Source organism: Geotrypetes seraphini, chromosome 10, assembly GCF_902459505.1.
Source record: "Geotrypetes seraphini chromosome 10, aGeoSer1.1, whole genome shotgun sequence".
Classification (NCBI taxonomy): Eukaryota; Metazoa; Chordata; class Amphibia; order Gymnophiona; family Dermophiidae; genus Geotrypetes; species Geotrypetes seraphini.
The window spans coordinates 46,985,762-47,004,259 of NC_047093.1; the positions used below are offsets into that span (position 1 = coordinate 46,985,762).

General features: G+C 41.8%; 1 protein-coding gene across 10 annotated transcripts in view; it reads left to right on the forward strand.

The window, feature by feature from the left end:
• Positions 1–18,087, forward strand: part of MYOCD (myocardin) — a 157,723-nt gene extending 139,636 nt beyond the window's left edge. For all 10 annotated transcript variants that reach the window (XM_033962042.1, XM_033962039.1, XM_033962038.1 and 7 more), the window contains 4 exons: positions 7,075–7,218; positions 9,838–9,966; positions 13,364–13,421; positions 16,654–18,087. In XM_033962042.1, the coding sequence (XP_033817933.1) occupies positions 7,075–7,218; positions 9,838–9,966; positions 13,364–13,421; positions 16,654–17,180 (858 nt within the window). In that variant the 3' untranslated portion in view covers positions 17,181–18,087. The remainder of the gene's footprint in view (positions 1–7,074; positions 7,219–9,837; positions 9,967–13,363; positions 13,422–16,653) is intronic.
• The last annotated feature ends 411 nt before the right edge of the window (positions 18,088–18,498 follow it).

Sequence of the window (18,498 nt, forward strand, 5' to 3'; positions counted from 1 at the left end):
GATAGGTGACTTATTTCTCTCTATTATTTGTAGCTCAGTCCCAGGAATGAACAATATCTCTCCTAAGTCTATCTGGCTAATAATTTTTTTTTTTACTGACGTCTGCTCCAGGAATTTGTCCAAACCTCTTTTGAACTTCACTGAGTTAGTCGCTTTACCACATCCTCCTGCAGCAAATTCCACAGCTTATGTGTTGTGGATAAATTTTTTTTTAAAAACCCTCTTATTTGTTTTCAATCTGCTGGTCATTAGTCTCATAAAGAATCCTTTTATTTTTGTGTTGTTTGATAGGTTACACAACTGTTCGGCATTTAACTATCCCCACCCCCCCTCCTCACCACTTATGATTTTATAAATTATCCCGTCTCAGTTGCCTTTTCTCCAAGCTGAAGAGCCCTCACCTGTTTAGCCTTTCAGAAGCTGTTGCACCAGGCATCTACATAGAGCAGTGCCTTGCAAACTTTGCAAGCCACGGCACACTAAGCTGGCAGCCATGGCTCGAGGGCACCCGGAAGTGCGTGGACGTTGATGCGATGACATCACACACATGCGCGATGACATCCTGTTGATGTCTGCACATGCGCGGAGGCCCTCTAGACGGGGTTCTGAGCCGCCAATGGGGGGGGGGGCGCAGAAAAAGAAGAGGCGCAGAGAGGAGGAGAGATGCCAGGAAGGAGGAGAGTGACTGCCTACAGGATATTTCTCTCGCCGTGAGAGGAACGTCTTGTAGGAAGTCAGCTGGCGCTGGCGCCTCTCTTCCTCCCCAGCATCTCGCGGCACACCTGAAATCTCGTGTGGCAAACCGTTTTCTATACACGGACATAGAGGCATAACAGTTTTCTCAGTTTTGTTGTTCATTCTTTTTTGAATAATCCCTAAAGGGCTGTCCATACACTCGGCTGAAAACTTCCCCATATTGTCCACCATGACTCAAAGATCTTTTTCTTGGGTTGTAACTCCTAGCTCAGAATCCATCGTTTGTACTTGCAGTTGCGATGATTTCTCTTCTTCTGCATCACCTTGATCTTCTCCACATTAAATTTCAGCTGCCATTTAGATGCTCCGTCCCCTCATGTCACAAGTTAAAGGCATTGCCAATGTAAAACCGATTGCCCCTCATCCCCTCTAATAGATTCAAAAAACCCAAACCCATTCCTCAGTTCCCAAGCTACAATTCTTGCAAAGTTTCTCACATTCTCCCCTAAACCTTATAACAAATATTTAAGGTTCCATTGCTGCCACCATCATAAACAATCATTGTATTTTTAATTTATTTTTAATTGTTTTAACATTTATGGTGCCATGCTTTCCTCCCTCTCCCCAGTACTTTTAAGGTGACCCCTAGGGTATAATAGGGAACAAACAATTGTTCTTTCTTTATCCAAAATCTAGCCCTTCTGCCTTTTAATAATGTCTGGCTGCCAAGCAAGGCATTATTAACTCATGTCACTTGAGGTGCTATGGATTTGTAAAGCGCATGGTAAATTATTGCAAAAATATGCTATTTTACTAATTATTAATAAATAGAATCCTAGGTTTTTACCTCAGGTAATGGACAATGAACTGAGCTGCCACACAAGGAGTCCCAGCAGAATCTGAGCTCTGGTTTCTCTGATTGTCAGTCCAGTGCTCCCACCAACACATTTACTCCGTTTCATAATAAGAGTTTCACAGCCCTCAAAGACATGAAGGCTGAGTTTACAGAGGCCAAGTGATTTGCAAAACACAGAGGGGCCGATGCAGAAAGGCCCACAACACAACTGTGCATGAATGTCTGCTCAGGTGCCTTCGGTTGTGAGCGCAATACCATGTCAGGCAGAAAATGTGCAGCTGATTGGGGGGGGAGGGGAGAGTGTGCTAGACACATAAACACAAGGTTTCGCAGAAGGCAGGCTTCTTGTGCGGACATTTAAGCAAAAACTGGAAATGAAAACATACATTGGCATATGTTCTTCTGCACCTAAATATTATTGTTATTTGCAGATAACATTCATGTTCACGTTTAGGCACATAAAAGCAGGTGTCGATGCGTGCTTTCACTTTTAGTTATGTTTAGATATGCACGTGTCCAGTGGTATAGCAAGGGTAGGAAGCACCCAGAGTGGCGATGACCCCCCTCACCCCGGTCATGCGTGCGCCTTCCTTTCCACCTGCACTTCTTTAAGTCTTTGCTGGAGTGGGCAGCATCTCCAACCTGCAGCTCGCGCCAGCTTTGGCTCTTCCTCTTACTTCACTTACCCCCCCCCCCCCCTTTGTACAAAACCATAGCATGGTTTTTAGTGTCGGCCGCGGCGGTAACAGCTCCGACACTCATAGGGATGAAAGAAGTCAAGATTTTCAGTCAATCTTTGGTCTTTAAATTCTCTCAACTCTGGAATAATCTCCCCTTTTCTCTCAACTCTGGAATGATCTCCCCTTTTTTTTAAGGAGTTCCAGTTCGTTTCAATTTTTCCGTAAATCTTTTAAAACTACTCTATTTGCCAAACATTTTGAAAACTAATTCTTTTGTAATTTTGCTATTATCTTCTATTTATCATTTGTAAATCATTCTCTGTTTATTTAATTGCTGTAAACCGAGTCCAGCCTTCTTAGAATGATGACTCGGTATACAAAGTTAAGCTTTAGTTTAGTTTTAGTTTAGTTTAGGAATTCTATGAGCGTCAGAGCTGTTACCGCCTTAGCCAGCACTAAAACCTGTCCCGTGGTTCTGGCAAAAGGGCGCTATGGGTTCGGTATCCAAAAGAACTTATGCTGTGCTAGTCACATAAATCCTTTGTTTTAAAAACTTTGGCCAGACAACCATAGGCAGCTGGTGACTCACTTGTTTGAGGCAAGACAGCATGTTTTCTTTTCCTTCATTCTCTCCCCTAGGGAATTCCAAACCAACATAATCTTCAGATTTTTTTTTTTCTCTCTCTCTGTCCCCAGCCTCGCTCACTTTCTCTTCAAACTCCCGCCCTCCCATTTTGCCAGCCAGGATCAATCAGAAGCAAGAAGTGGGCAATTAACAGCTGCAGCAGCCCTGCAGCTTCCTCCAATCTCCTGTCTTACACACTGCCCCAGTGCCTACCCTGTTTTCAACTACTGCTCCTGTCTGCCAGCATAGTTTTTGGCAAGGCTTAGGTTCCCCAAGCCTCTAATACCAGGTGCCTGTGCAGAGCACATACCCCCTCTTCTACGAAACTGCGCTAGCGGTTTTTAGCACAGAGAGTCGCGCTGAATGGCTCGCGCTGCTCCCGACACTTATTCCCCCTCTTTTATTATGCTGCGCTAACCGATTAGCGCACGCTAATCAAATTAGCGCGTGCTACATGCTAACGCGTCCATAGACTAGCATGCACGCGTTCATGTATAGCACACGCTAAATCGATTAGCGCGCGCTAATCGGTTAGCTCACCTTAGTAAAAGAGGACCATTGAATTCCTATGAGCGTCGGGAGCAGCGCAGGCCATTCAGCGCAGCTCCCCGCGCTAGAAACTGCTAGCGCAGTGTCATAGAAGAGGGGGTGAATGTCCAGCCAAATGTTAGCCATCTAAGAGAAAGAGGGGTGAGGAAGATTTTAGAGATTAGGTCAAAAATGATTTAACTACTGTAATATATGTGGTCAGAATTTTTGAAGGCATTGACCGCTGCAGCCTAAATTAGATCTGGATATTCAGTATCAGGCTTAATCCAGATACTGGCACTGAATATCCGGATCTTCAGAGGTGCCAAGAAATTATCCAGATATCATATATTCAGCACTGTACCCAGATAATTAACTGGGTATAGGACATCATTTTATGATGGAACTCTTCACCAGAGGAAGCAGTAAAAGCAGTTAATGTAGTTGAATTTTAAAAAGGTTTGGACCAATTCTTGGAGGGAAAGTCCATAAATCATTAAAGATAGATCTGGGGAAAGCCACGGCTTATCCCTGGGATCAGCACAGAAACTTGCTGCTTTTTGGGACTCTACCAGGTACTTGTGACTTGGACTGGCCACTGTTGGAAACGGAACACTGGGCTAAATGGACTATTGGTCTGACCAAAAAGGGAATTATTTTATTAATGATGTATTGAAATATTAGGCTGTTGCTCTGACTTAGAGCTGAAATGGTAAAAGCACCTTGGTAAGTAATTGATATCATATTTATTCATTTAGTAAGCCCGTCTTCCCAAAGGAGCCCAGAACGGGTCACAAGAGTACATTCACAGTATGATCAGGACAAACGTTGGTGGGAAATATAGACTTGGTGGACATAGGGGGTTTAATTTCAGCTTTTACAGTATAGTCATAACATACAGACTTAGGGCTCCTTTTACGAAGGTGCGCTAGGGTTTTTAGCACACACACAAAATTGCCGCACGCTATAGCACGCGGTAGCCGAAAATCTACCGCCTCCTAAAAAGGAGGCGGTAGCGGCTAGCGCGCTCGGGAATTTAACATGCGCTATTGCGCTCGTTAAGGCCCTAGCGCACCTTAGTGGGCATAGGGTGGTTTAAATTGCAGCATTCTCCGTATAGACATAGCCGAACCTAGGGGTAAAATAGCTTTTGCTCTGCAGGTGTGTGCATCATTGAAGTATGGAGAATTTTTGATCCGGTGGGGGTCACAGATAAGTTTTACTGGGAATGAGGTTGTTTGTTTTAGAATATAGTACAAACTGATTTTCTTTGGTAGTAGATTGAGTGATGCTTGCGGTGGCATACGGGTTTTGGTGAGAGTCCGTTTGGTGTATTAGACAATGCTTTTGAGATCCGTCAGTCAGGGGTGCAGACGCAAGTCGTTAAGTTACTAAGCTTAATAGGCTAATCCTCTAAACCTCTCCTGCTGATCTTCAATTTGTTTGGGGGGGTTTCTTGTTTTTTTATTATTATTTTAATTTGCAAGGGGGGAGGGGATCTGAGCTGTCAAACCTTACTTTCCTGTCAGTGTCAGAGCCAATCAGCACTCAGGTTCTGATCAGAAAGTAAGGCAACGACAGCTCAGACCTGTTGGTAAATTTTGGCTGCAAGTGTGGCCCAACGAGGTTAGAGAATCACTCAGCGATCATAGAGAATCGCTTGGAATGATCATTTTAAAATGAATGACCTCGTTGTACTACATTTGCATGGCAGTATCGGAGATTGTTAGAAAACGCGGAAAAGACCTCACTAAGCCGTTTTAATAATCTGCCGCTAAAATACATGCACGCTAAATCAGCTGGAACCAATTTAGCGAGCATGTTAAAGGCAGATTTTAGTTTTGAGAATCTGCCCCTCAGTCTTCTGGTCTCCCAAGGTCTTCCTGTAATTTTTCAAAATTTAGATGCAATTTTAACAACTTTGGATAATTTTTGCTCATTTGTAAATGTAATCACTCATTCTTCCCATTTCCAGATAATTTTCATGTATGTTAAAAAGCACTAGTCCCAGCACTCCACTATCCTCCATTAAGAAAATTAACTATTTAGCCCAATTCTCTGTTTTCTGTCTTTCAACCGATTTCTAGTCCACAAAAGGAGTTTGCCGCCTATCCTACGACTAATTTCCTCAGAAGTTTCTCATGAGAATCTTTAACAAAAGTTATCTGAACATCTTACATACACCATATCAACTGGCTCAGATGGCAGAAAATGTGCTAGTACACAGGGCAGGATTAACGAACAGGCTCAGTAGGCACGTGCCTAGGGCCCGAAATGGTCAGGGGGGCCCGATGAAGGAGGGTATTTTTTTTTTTCAAATGGCGATGGGCCCTCCCCAGCATCAATCGGCAATGCGGCCCCCCCCAATCGGTAACGCGGGCCCCCCCCCCCCCCCCATCGACGGACCGATCAGCAACGGACCCCTCTCCCCCATCGACAGAAAGTAAGATGAGCAAGGAACGCGGGTAAGAAAGGCAACACCAACTGTAATTTTCCAAGCAGTGCTGCTTGCCCAAAGCTTCCCTTTGACGCAGCTTCCTGTTTCCGCCAGGGCGCATCAGAACGTCTCCAAATTATTCAAAATGTCTCCATTAAACTCATAACTAAATCTAGAAAATTTGACCACGTTACACCTCTTCTGAAAAATGCGCATTGGCTCCCAGTTATTCATCGGATAACTTATAAACTCTGTTTGCTTACCTTTAAAACTCTTCTCAACAAAACCCCAGCATTTATATATAAATCATAAATTCCGTATCATCCAAACAGAACTTTAAGATCCAATGAACAACATTTATTAACTATTCCTTCGCTTAAGATTATTAATACTAGACAGCAGTTTATTTTTTCAGTGACTGCCCCACAGACTTGGAATTCCCTCCCAATTTATCTGCGAAAGGAGCAGGATCTAGGAAAATTTAAAAGTAATCTAAAAACTTTTCTGTTTAAAGATGCCTTTAGTGCTTAATACACTAATCCCTAGGCCATAGACTATACTGTACCAAACTATGTTTTTACCTGTCTTCCATCTGTATTTTTCCTCTGTATTGCTTTACTATATTGAATTGTATTTCACAATCCCTTCTTACCTTATGTTCTCAAAATGATGTTTTAGTTTTTAACCCAATGTTATTATTTAAAGTATGTATTGTATTGTTTTTGCTCTTTTTTTTTTATATATATATGATGGATGTATTTTAAATTGTTCATCGCTTTGAAATATGATTAAGCGATTAATCAAGAGAATTATTAAACTTGAAACTTGAAACTTGAAGGGGGCCCAGTGTACTTGTGTGCCTAGGGGCCCTCGAAGAATTAATCCTGCCCTGCTAGTGCATAGTGCCAGCACCTACTACCTGGGAAAAAAAAGCATTAAAAACTCTGGCTGTACTCCTTACCGCTAAGCCCTTTTTCTAATTAAAAGGGTCTTTTACTAAGACTTACTCGCTGATTTAGCGCGCACTAAATGCTAACGCGCCCATATTCTGTAGCGCATGCTAAATCGATTAGCGCACCTTAGTAAAAGACCCCTTAAAAGATTTTACTGTGTAAATATAATTTTTTAAAAACCAGCTCCCTGGGAGCAAGAGCCAATAAGCTTGTACTGAAAGTTAAAGCCTGCCTGATTTCATTACTGGTTGTATGGCGGAAACGTCCTGCTCAGGTTCACTATTCTTTTTCTTTCGCAGAGCACTGTAGTACGAAATGGGAGCCCTGGCTGCTTCTCATCAAACCAGCCCAGCAGGCAGGTGCCCTTCCTCAGTAACCATCCTGAGAGTAAGCAGAGTCACAGAGATGCCTCCTCGCCGAAGAGCCCAAACATGCATCAGAAGGTGGGTCCCATAACAGCAGTCTATTTCCCCCCCTGCCTCTGAGAGCCACCAGCAGGGGTCTCCAACATTTTTCATATAATAATAATAATAATGATAATAATTTTATTTTTTATATACCGCCTAACCAGAAATGGTTCTAGGCGGTTCACAACAAGTAAAAAATGAACATACAGCGAAGAAAATAGAAATACATCAAGATAGGAGAAAGCTCCTAGCGTAATTTTTCCAAACCACACATTCAGTTTAGCAGCCTGAATACAAGAAAGCTCTGAGGGCAAGCAAAAAAATTTCAAGCTTACACATTCTACTGATTTTGTAAATTGCTTTGACCAGCTTGATCAGACTGGCTATTAATACTAATACTAATATTGATTCTACAACACTTCAAGAATATGTTTTTGAAACCCACTTTATTTTGGATTGTCATCAGTAGCAAATTCCGTACACGAGACGCCTGAGTAACGCACTTAAGACATTGTTTGCAGATAGTCTATCAAGTGGGCAAAAATGAAATCAATACATTTACAGGATCTGAAGAACATTTCAGTCAACTGTTCGAGGGCAGTAATGGAAGACTTAGAGGGCTGCATGCAGCCCTGGGGCCACACATTGGAGATTGCAGGTCTACAGCCTAAGGGGCTCATTTTCAAAAAATGTCGACGTCCAAAAGACGGTGTGAACCGGCACTTGGATGTCCTAATTGCAAGGGTGTCCAAGTGCCAATTTTCGAAACCGACTTTCTGGACGTCTTGCTAGGCATCTCAGCCACTGTACGTCCAATATTCAAGGGGGACATGTTGGAGGCATGTTGTGGGCGGGCTTAGACTTGAACTTCTTGCGGTGCTAATCGAACCTTTCCCACGATGCCCTGGATAGAACTTAGAAATTTTATATGATAATGGAATATATGGGAGGGAGGGATGGGAAAGGGGAAGGGATAAGAATTTATGATTGTTTGTAAGTGATGTATTTATTGTTAATATGAACGAATATATTTAACACTTAATGTATTTTTGAAAATGAATAAAGAATTAATTTAAAAAAAAAAAAAAAGAAATCCGGAGCTAGACCTGTTTTTTTTTTTTTTTGTTTTTTTTTTTTTTTTGAAGTTATTAAAACATGTTTTATTTCACCAAAAATAGTAACAAAGAGTAACTTTAAATAAAGTTGGGCGATAGTAATCCCACTGGTATACCAAAGGGCTCCTTTTACAAAGGTGCGCTAGCATTTTTAGCGCACGCACCGGATTAGCGCATGCTAGCTGAAAAATTACCGCCTGCTTAAAGGTGACGGTAACATCTAGCGTGTGGCAATTTAGCGTGCGCTATTCCACATGTTAAGTCACTAACGTACCTTTCTAAAAGGAGCCCTAAGTGCCAAAAACTGGCCAGATAACCGCTGGAGGGATTAAGTAATGACCTTACACACACACAATCCCCCAGTGGTCACTGACCCCCTTCCACCCTCTGACAAATCTGAATGAAACAGTATATATGTGTCTCTGCAGACAGAGTTTGAATCACTACATGTTCCCCCGGATATATTTTTCTAGCATTGCACCCAACCTTTCTGTGATGAACAATCATTGATGTTATAAGGCTGCCATCCACTGGATGTTTTTTGCACCCCCTGAGGCAGACACCAGTGATGAAACATGGACTGTGATGGGTCTACAACACAGTTCAATTTAATATATGACAAAGACTGTTTTATTGGTTCTGAATAAACTTTTATTCATTGGTTTTATCTCTGGTTGATGTGTACAGTTCCATCCCCAATTTGGCATTTTCTGTCGCTAGTTAGGTACCTCGTCCGCGCTTACTCAGAGGCCCTACAGAAGGTTGGGGCTTTCCAAAACCCAGACAAACTACTGTAGCCATTTTATTTTTTATTGTGTTTGAAACAAAAGATCACGTTTTATATGCCTCTCACCTATCAGCGTGCATGTATATGTCAAGATTTTTCAAATAAAACCTTATATCTGAAAATCTGTGCAATGGTAGCCCTTTAGAGTCCCGGTTCAGAGTGCCTAGGTGGTAAATATGTGTAGACTTTGGATATCACAACAAATTAAGCAGTAGAGAATGACACGGTGACAAAATTCATCACCGTTCCCGTCCCCGCGGATAACCGCGGGAAATAATCCCATCTCATTTTCTAGTGTCTATTTCAACCTCGGTCCTTCTACACCAGCATTCTTCAAAGCAAAGCTTGAGGGTCAGCGGTTGTGGCCATTCATACTCTGATTCTTATTTGAGCCAAGTATAGGATAATGAAGCCATTGTGACATCACTGATGAGGTTGGCTCTTAGGCACTGGTGGAATGAGGCATTATGACATCACAATATCTGCTCTGGATATCAGATACTGTCATTCTGTAGTGTCTGTTTCAACCTCAGTCCTTCTGCACCAGCATTCTTCAAAGCAAAGCTTGCGGGTCAGTGGTTGTGCCCAATTATACTCTGATTCTACCCTCTCTCCTTAAAGAATGACATGAAGATGGTTTCCCGCGGTTATCTGCAGGGACGGGAACGGTGATTAATTTTGTCACTGTGTCATTCTCTATTAAGCACCTCACAATAGATAAATTTATATGTTTTACTCTCTCTCTCTCCACAGATAGCTGGTTCACACCCCTCTTCTCAGACAGGTCCAAAGTTTTCAATGTCATCTTCAAGCTTCTGTAATTCCAACTCAGCTCGTTCAAAAGTAAAGCAGCCCCCATCATATGAAGATGCTGTGAAGCAGGTAAATATCTTCTTTCTTTTCTTTTACTCTCTCTTACCTTCTGCTGAATTTTTATCACAAAGTTTGACAAGCTCCGAGGCTGTAGTATTTTTGTTCGTAAGAATCAGTGAACATGTGCGGACCCTGTTTCACTCATCCTCCAGTTCTGGGAATGCTTATGGGTTTTCAGTGGCAGCAGCAATCTTTTTTTTTATTGATTATTTTCAACATTATTACATTCATTCAAACATAATAAGATATGGATTATAAAGAAATTATACACTATCCAAAAACCAAATTTTACGCCCTTAGGCACATATCCATCGGCAGCAGCAATCTGACACTTAAATTATTATGTAATATATTCAGTGTTACTGGACAATGTGGAGTCATAGAATGTAGAGATCAGAAATGAGATAGTTTCACAATAGTTAATTTGATTTTAGCTGTCGTATAGTAGTTTTAAGCAATTCAACATACTTTTTTCTAACTTTTTCCATCCATCTAATCTAACCAATTTCTGGTTTTATCCCACAGTTTTTACTTGTTATGTTTCATTTTTTAACAAACTGTAAACCGAGTCGAGCTCCTTAGGGAGTAGTTTTGGTATATAAAATGAAGATTAGATTAGAGTTAAGATTAGATTAGAGATGGGCAAGCCAGGCATGTAGCCAGATAGGGTTTTTTTGGGGGAGAGGGCTTGAGACCAAAGTGGGGGGCCACAACATTTTACTCTGTCTCCTAGCCATTCTCCGCCTTTGTTGTAACCCTACATACCTTAGCTCAGTGGTTCTCAACCCTGTCCTGGAGGACCACCAGCCAGTTGGGTTTTGGGGATAACCTTAATGAATATGCATGAGAGAGATTTGCATATAATGGAGGTGACAGGCACGAAAATCTGCTCCATGCATATTCATTAGGGCTATCCTGAAAACCTGACTGGCTGGTGGTCCTCCAGGACAGGGTTGGGAACCTCTGTGGCTGGCAGGGGTCCCCAACCCCAACTCCACCAGCAGAAGCCCTCCACTAGCCAATGTTTGTTTTCCTGAGCCGCCATGCTGCATGCCTTGCCCTGATTCCCCCTCATCCACCCTGCGCCTGCTTGGCTTTAGTGAAATTAAGCGTGCATGAGAGAGGCTCGCCCCCTGCACATGCTCAGTTTCCATGCATACATAAAGGGAAGCCTCCCTTGCACTTGCTCAATTTCACTAAAACCAAGCATGTGTGTGGTGTGCAGCGGGGCAGACAGCATGGCAGCTCAGGAAAACACACACACACACACCCCTTCGTAGTTATGCCACAGAGCCAAGTCTGGGCATTCTCGATTCCAGGTATATTTTACAAAAGGCTTTTCTGATGTATATTTGCCAGCATTTTCTGCAGGAGCAGCCATTTTAGAAATATCCACATTTTAGAAAGGAACGGCGTGAACTCAGCAGCTTCTTGTGGAGATGGGAGCCCTTACACATGAAAATGGCAAGTTCATAACTTCCATGTATAAATGCCACCATTTCCATGGGTGGCTGCCTCATTCTCATTTTACAAACTACATGTATAAGCACCTCCCATTAAGAAGTGAGCCTGCAAACTGAACTTGGTTTTATTTTGAAGGTGGAAATAAACTATGTGGGATCAAGGAGACAGAATCCCTCAATCTTTCACGTAAAGCCCTGGCAGAAACATGCCCCTTTTTAAAATCTTTGCATGATCTGAGCTGGTGTAAAACTTCATGTGGAATTTGTTTCCCATACATGTGTATTGCCCTTTGTAAATGGAGAATGCATGTGTAGATTTTAGTCCCACATATGGTATGCCCAACCTATGCCCACTTAATCTTTGCATGGTGTGAATCTCCATGTGCAAATAATGACATTCTGAAATCAGTATTTACCTGTGTACGTATGTGGTGTACATGTATACTATAAGTCCTGCTATTTATATGTGGCTATGTTTCTGAAATAATGGCTGCAGTCAGCAGTGCTTAACTATGGGGCTCATTTTCAGAAAAGAAAAACATCTTAAAAGTGGCATAAAGGGGCAGATGGATGTTTTTCTCACCAAACCCTTCCAATTTGCTGTTTTCAAAACCCATTTTGTACGAGACAGAGGAAAAATAAAAAGACACCCAAAAGAAACAAACAAATCATTAAGGCCTGTTACTCCTTTTTTTTTTTTATGAATGTGACTAAATCAGAAACACACGAACAGTAAAAATCTAGAGATTAACCATTTCATCAAATTATTTTTAAGTCATTTCTTTATATTTTTTAATTGATTAAAAAAATCAAATATTTTATGCTCACCTAGATCTCAAAGCCCCTGGGAGAAAATGATTTTCATTACTGGATCACATATGCTTACTGGTAAAAAGCACTTGAATAAGGTACATTAGGATTTCTACTGAATCATAGCCCAATATTCTCTTTTCTTACCCCTCCCCTTTTAGAAAGGTACGGTAGCGACTGCCACAAGGCAAACGCTCTGATGCTCATTGAATCCCTATGTGCGTCACAGTGATTACCGTGGCCTGCCGTGATAATCATCTTTCTAAAAGGGGGCCTTAATTAGCTTATGACCGCTTCAATTTTTTTTATAGAATAACAATGATTTTTTCTTCTCAGCTTCCAATTATATTTCTTTTTTTTTGTTGTTCCTTTCTGTCATCATCATAATCATGATTGAATATTTTTCCTTTCAGTTCTTTGCTAATTTGCCCTTTGTTCTAAATGTTTGCATTATTTCATTCTACTGCTATTTATCTCTGTTCTTGAATTTTCCTTCTGTATTTTAATTCTCACACTTTATTTCTCACTCTTTCCATTCTATCTGTCCCGTAATCATACTTTGTACTTTTGCATCATTTTATTCACATTTTCCTTTGACTCTTTTTCTTGTTTTTGTCCCGGCGCGCTTTTGACCTGACACCGAAACTTGAGCCCCCTCAGTTTATTGAAGGTCACACACAACTCTGAATAGAAACATCTGTGCTGTATACTCTTATAAAGTTCCAGATCTCAACGTGCCAGGGATATATAACACAAACAGTTCAAGAGATAATATCACAAATAAAAGTATGTTGGAATTCTGATTAGCAAAAAAAATCTTAAGAAGTTGATGGAAGAAAGGATAGAGATGGCACCTCTCTTCCTAAATAACTGCAAGCGTTTCCTTCTACAGTATTTAAACTTATCAGATTCCTTAATCCCAGGCTTTGTGACCTTTAGTGGGTCACATGACCCCTGTGTGATCTCTAGCAAATCACTTGACCTGCTGTGTTTGAACTGGGTCTATGGTTGAACTGCTCTATATATGAGCACAGGCATTAATGCTAGAAAACTGTGTAACTGTCATTATCATACTGTAATTCATTGAGCAACCCACATAGGCTCTCAGTGATCTTTTGTCATTCCTCCTACAGCAGATAAATAGGAGCCAGCAGATGGATGAACTCCTGGATGTACTTATTGAGAGTGGAGGTACGGCGCACGGAAAAGCTTTTTTCTTAAGGGAAATGATTTCAAAGATGTGGACCCTGCTGCCGTAGCGCAGAGATCCTGTATGGATCACAGCTTGGATAATACATTCAAATCCAGAGAGGGGGAAAAATGGCTGCCATTACTGTGATGCCCCTGCTAACCAAAGAGCAGTAGCCTAGTAAGGGGGAGAGGGAGTGCAGACCGCCCCTGGTGCCGTGTCAGTGGGGGCACCGGCACCTCTCTGCCTCGCCCCACCATGCCATGCTCGTGCCATCTCTCCCCCTCCCCACCCCCCACCCAGTACCTCTGTAGATCTTCACTAGTATGAGCAACTTCTCCTGCCTGTTGCTTGCACCAGCCTGATTCCCCTCTGAATCACTTCCGTGTCATGGTACCAGGAAGTGACATCAGAGGGAAATTCAATGCTGGCTTGAGAAGCGTGCTGGAGAAAAGCCACTCACGCTGGCGAAGATTTAGAGGTACAGGGGGAAGAGAGAGTGTGAGTGTGCAGGGGGGGTGGGAAGGAGCGGGGGGGGGCAGAGAATGAGCAGGAGCATGGAGAGGAGGGTGCAGGGGGGGTGCCTCCTACCTTTACTACGCCACTGCCAAAAAGCAATGCTAAAGGTCCACGCCTTCATTCTCCAAGCTAACAAAGATTCTCTGAACTGCTGAACATGCTATCTGGAGAGAGGGAGCAGCAGACCACTGTGAGGAAAAAAGGGAAAAGATTCCCCCCTCTCCCCCAACAAAAAGAAATGATAGCATGACAGTTAAACTTGAATATTGTTGTCATGGGATACAAGATTTCTGAGGACTTTTACAGCTACAGTTTTACCACCTTTATAATTTGTTGGGGTTCAGAAGACAAAGCACGACTACGATTTATCATTTCTATAGTGGTACTAGACATACACAGCACTGTACACATAAGAGTCTTTCTTGACAGAGCTTACAATCTGCTTACGACAAACATGACACTAAGGAGTAGAAATGATTAAAATATAGGTGAGTAGTGAATAAGGGGTTAAAAGCAGAATGAAAGAGGTGGTCTTTTAGCCTAGATTTGAATAGCCCCAAAGACAGAGCAAGATGTATTGGCTCAGGAAGTCTAGTCCAGGCATACAGTGCAACAAGATAAAAGGAAGAGTCTGGAGTTGGTAGTAGAAGAGAAGGGTACAGATAAGAACAACTTACTAGATGAATGAAGTTCCTGGGGAGGGATGTAGGGAGAGAGAAGAAGAGAGATACTGAGAAGCTGCAGAATGAATGCACTTGTAAGATAGTTCAAGAAGTTTCAACAGTTTCAACTGTATATGGAAATAGATAGGCAGCCAATGAAGTGACTTGAAGAGAACAAAGTAAAGGAAACAGAAACCCCACGTAAAATCCTATAGAACACGTCAACCTTGGGACAAACAATCTTTTATTTCCATAAATTCAAAATAAATACAGAAACATATGAATAAAAACACATGTGTAAAAGTCCTGTGAGCGTGATGTCCTTATTGAAAGGATCCAGCCGATTACCCGACACAGTCCGTGTTTCGGCCCCCAGGTGGAGGCCTGCCTCAGGGGTATGTTTATTGGTCCACTAGGTGTCACTCCAGTGCTGGGAATACAAACTTTAAAAAGACTGAGAGCACGTACAAGGCTCATTGAAAAACCCAAAATCAACAGGGAACACAGTGGTCTTTTTTGGATTTATTTTTTTTTTAAGCAGCCTAAGATAGGTTAAACCAAAAACAAACAGGGGAATTTGCTCCAAACCAATAATAATAGTAATAACTAATTTTTTTTATTTTTATACCACAGTACCTCTCAGTTCTATGCAGTTCACAATAAAGAAAAGCCAGACTGCACAGCGATGATACATCAATAGCATTGAAATTCATATAGTTAAAAAATGTCAGACAAATTTATCAAAGAGAGAAGTTTTAACATTTTTCCTAAAATCTTGATAGGAATAAGAAGCCACAATTAGACCACTTAAGAGGTTTACTCCATTTACCTGCTTGGAAAGATAATGTTCTTTCAAGAAATCTTTTATACATGCATCTTTTTAAGGATGAAAAGGAGAATAAAGAACAACCACAGGTGCGGTTGGCACAGAAGGCAAAATGCTTTCAACGAAAATCCCACACCAAATATGAGTGTCCACTTGTTTAATAACTCAACTATAAATAAATATTTAAATCTTAATTCTCATGTGCTCATAGAAAAAGTTTTCACAGGACGCTATGTAGTAATAAAATATTACCAGTGCGTAAGAACAGTTTGCTGGGTAACATCATTAAGCACTCCTCATCCTATCTTAGCTTTAGAAAACTAGTTAAAACAAACCTGTTTAACCGATTTGTAACCGAGAACTCTTAAAGCTTTATCCCTATATTCTACTTACATGTACTCGATGTCCCTTCATTGTGACTATTACTCTGTCTTTCTCCCTTCCTACAAGTATTCTCCCTCTCTTCATGTATTCGACGACTCTTCATGTATTCGACGACTCGTCATGTATTTGATGACTCATTGTAATTATTTTTGCTGATTGTCCAGCTCTTCTTATTGTAAACCGCCTCGAACTACTATGGCTTTGGTGGTATATAAAAAATAAAAATTATTATTATTATTATTATTGTTATTATTAATAATCATAGCACGTTACAAACATAACAAAAAGGCTTCAAGTAGCTCACTAGATATTAGTAGGGTGTCTTTTAAGTGCAAAGATGAAAATTCAAACACTTATCTGCAAAGCTGTTAACTGGAATAGCAGGTAAACCCCGGCTTCGATACGAGCCATGTTTCACGAGTGCTACTTCAGGAAGCTGAGCAATAGCTTCTCTTTTTTTCTGTTTTCCTCTTTTTAATTGATTAAATTACATGGTGCCTCAGTCCGTTGATCGTGACACCTCGGAGTTTAAAACGTGAATAAAGACGCCGGGGTTTACCTGCCATTCCAGTTAACATCTCTGTAGGTAAGTGTTCGAATTTTTATCTGTAATTTATGAACTTTTAACTTTTGCCTTTTTGGTTACCTCTTTCTTGCCCAGTTAAACTGCTCTGAATATTGGCCAGGGTGTTTTTAAATTGTTTGTTTTCTCACCCATTGAAGCAGAGGGTGGTTGACAAATAATTTAATATAAATAAAATGACTAAATATACTGTGAAGCTTATGCTAATATACATGAAGAAGGGATTTTTAAACTACATTTTATGCCTATTCTATAAACAGAAATGCCAGCCAATGCCAAAGAAGAGCGTTCTTGCACCCCCAAAGTACCTCAGATAACTGTGTCTTCCAGCAATGCAAGCTCCTCGGGACCTTTTGACCACTGTCCAAGCAAGAATGGCTCTCACCTCGAAGTCTTACTAAATTCCCAGAGTCCTCTGGGAAGGGCTAGTGACATGACACTTCTTAAAGTTGGAGGCAATGAACCTCATTTTGAAGGCATGATGGATGCATTTTCTAGCAAATCTTCAGAGGAACTTCTGCCCTCGAGAGAGATTTTAGACACTGCTCTTCCTCCAGTAGAGACTCAGCTTTGCCCCGCCTCGTCAGAAGGTTGTGCTCTGCCCCACTTGAGTTTCACAGAGTCTCCATGGGAAAGCATGGAGTGGCTGGATCTGACACCCCCAAGTTCAGCCACGGGCTTTGGCTCTCTTACCAGCACCGGCCCAAGCATCTTCAATACAGATTTCTTGGATGTTACTGATCTCAGTTTAAACACCGCCATGGATCTCCACCTCGAGCAATGGTAAGAGGGGTGTTACCGTAATGCAACTATCAAAAAACTGTAGCAGAAGAAACTGTTACAAATGCGATTTTAACACCGGAGCTCTGTCAAGCAGTGCCACTCAAAATGACCATACTGCAGTCTGACAAGGAGTGAAAGAGTTCAGTGCTTTAACAAATTGTGATTAAACATAGATTTTTATTTTTTTTTTAATTGCTCACCAAGATGTCATTATACAGTCTAACATGGTTAATCTGCCTTATCTTTTTCATGTCCTAACTGGTGACCAGTCTTCCGTTGTGTTCGTTATTATAGCCGGGCCCCTCCCTCTCCCATGCTACTTTTGAATTCAGTTCCACCAAGCTCTTGGCTGATAGGTTGCATGTGTTTCCTGTAGGAGGCGAACGGAATAAACACTGAGAAGACCACCCCCGCCTCCAGTGGCAGTGGGAAGACCAGATGCATGCAACATTCTGTATTTTAAATTAGCCTCGTCTATATATGCCTGCAGTCTGGTCAGATGTGTACATCAGGTTCTGGCTCTCTGTATTATCCGTATGCCACAGCTGTGAAACTAGAGGAAGCATCACTTCAAAGAGTTACCATCTGTGAAATACAGTATCTGCTTAAGGTTACTGGAGTACTAAAACCTGATATCGGTTCATAGTCATAAGCGCGCCGGACAAACGCGCGCTGACAAATGGGACCAGACAATTGAGCGCAAGACTTCAGCGTGCCGCACTAAAACCTTATTTTAAAGGGCTCCAACAGGGGGTGTAGGGGGAGAAACCCCCATACACTTTACGTAATACTGTTCGCGTTGCTGTTGGGGGTGGTTTTGGGGGGCTGTAACCCCCCATTATAGAGGAAACTTAACTTTTCCCCTATTTTTTAGGGGAAAAGTTAAGTTTTCTGGATAATGTGGGGGTTACACCCCCACACCCCCCCCCCAACATGGCAGCGTGAACAGTATTAAGTAAAGGGGGGGTTACCCCCACACACACCCACACACACCCCATTGGAGCTCTTTAAAATAAGGTTTTAGTGCGGCACGCTGAAGTCTTGCGCTCAATTGTCTGGTCCCATTTGTCGGCGCGCATTTGTCCAGTCACCCCTGATATCAGTGGATCACACAAAAGGTTTTGAGTGGTAGGAGACCTATCACAAGCAGATCCACCTGTGCCAACCACTGGCAGAATTAATCCCCATTAGAGGCCCTGGAGTTAGTAGTTATAGCAAAATAGTTATGGCTGTCGGATTCCAGTCCGCTAATGAACCCTTTCTGGTGTACTCTGGGTGAAGTCATTGGGGTGGTAGGGTACTCATCTCAGGAAATCTGTTGC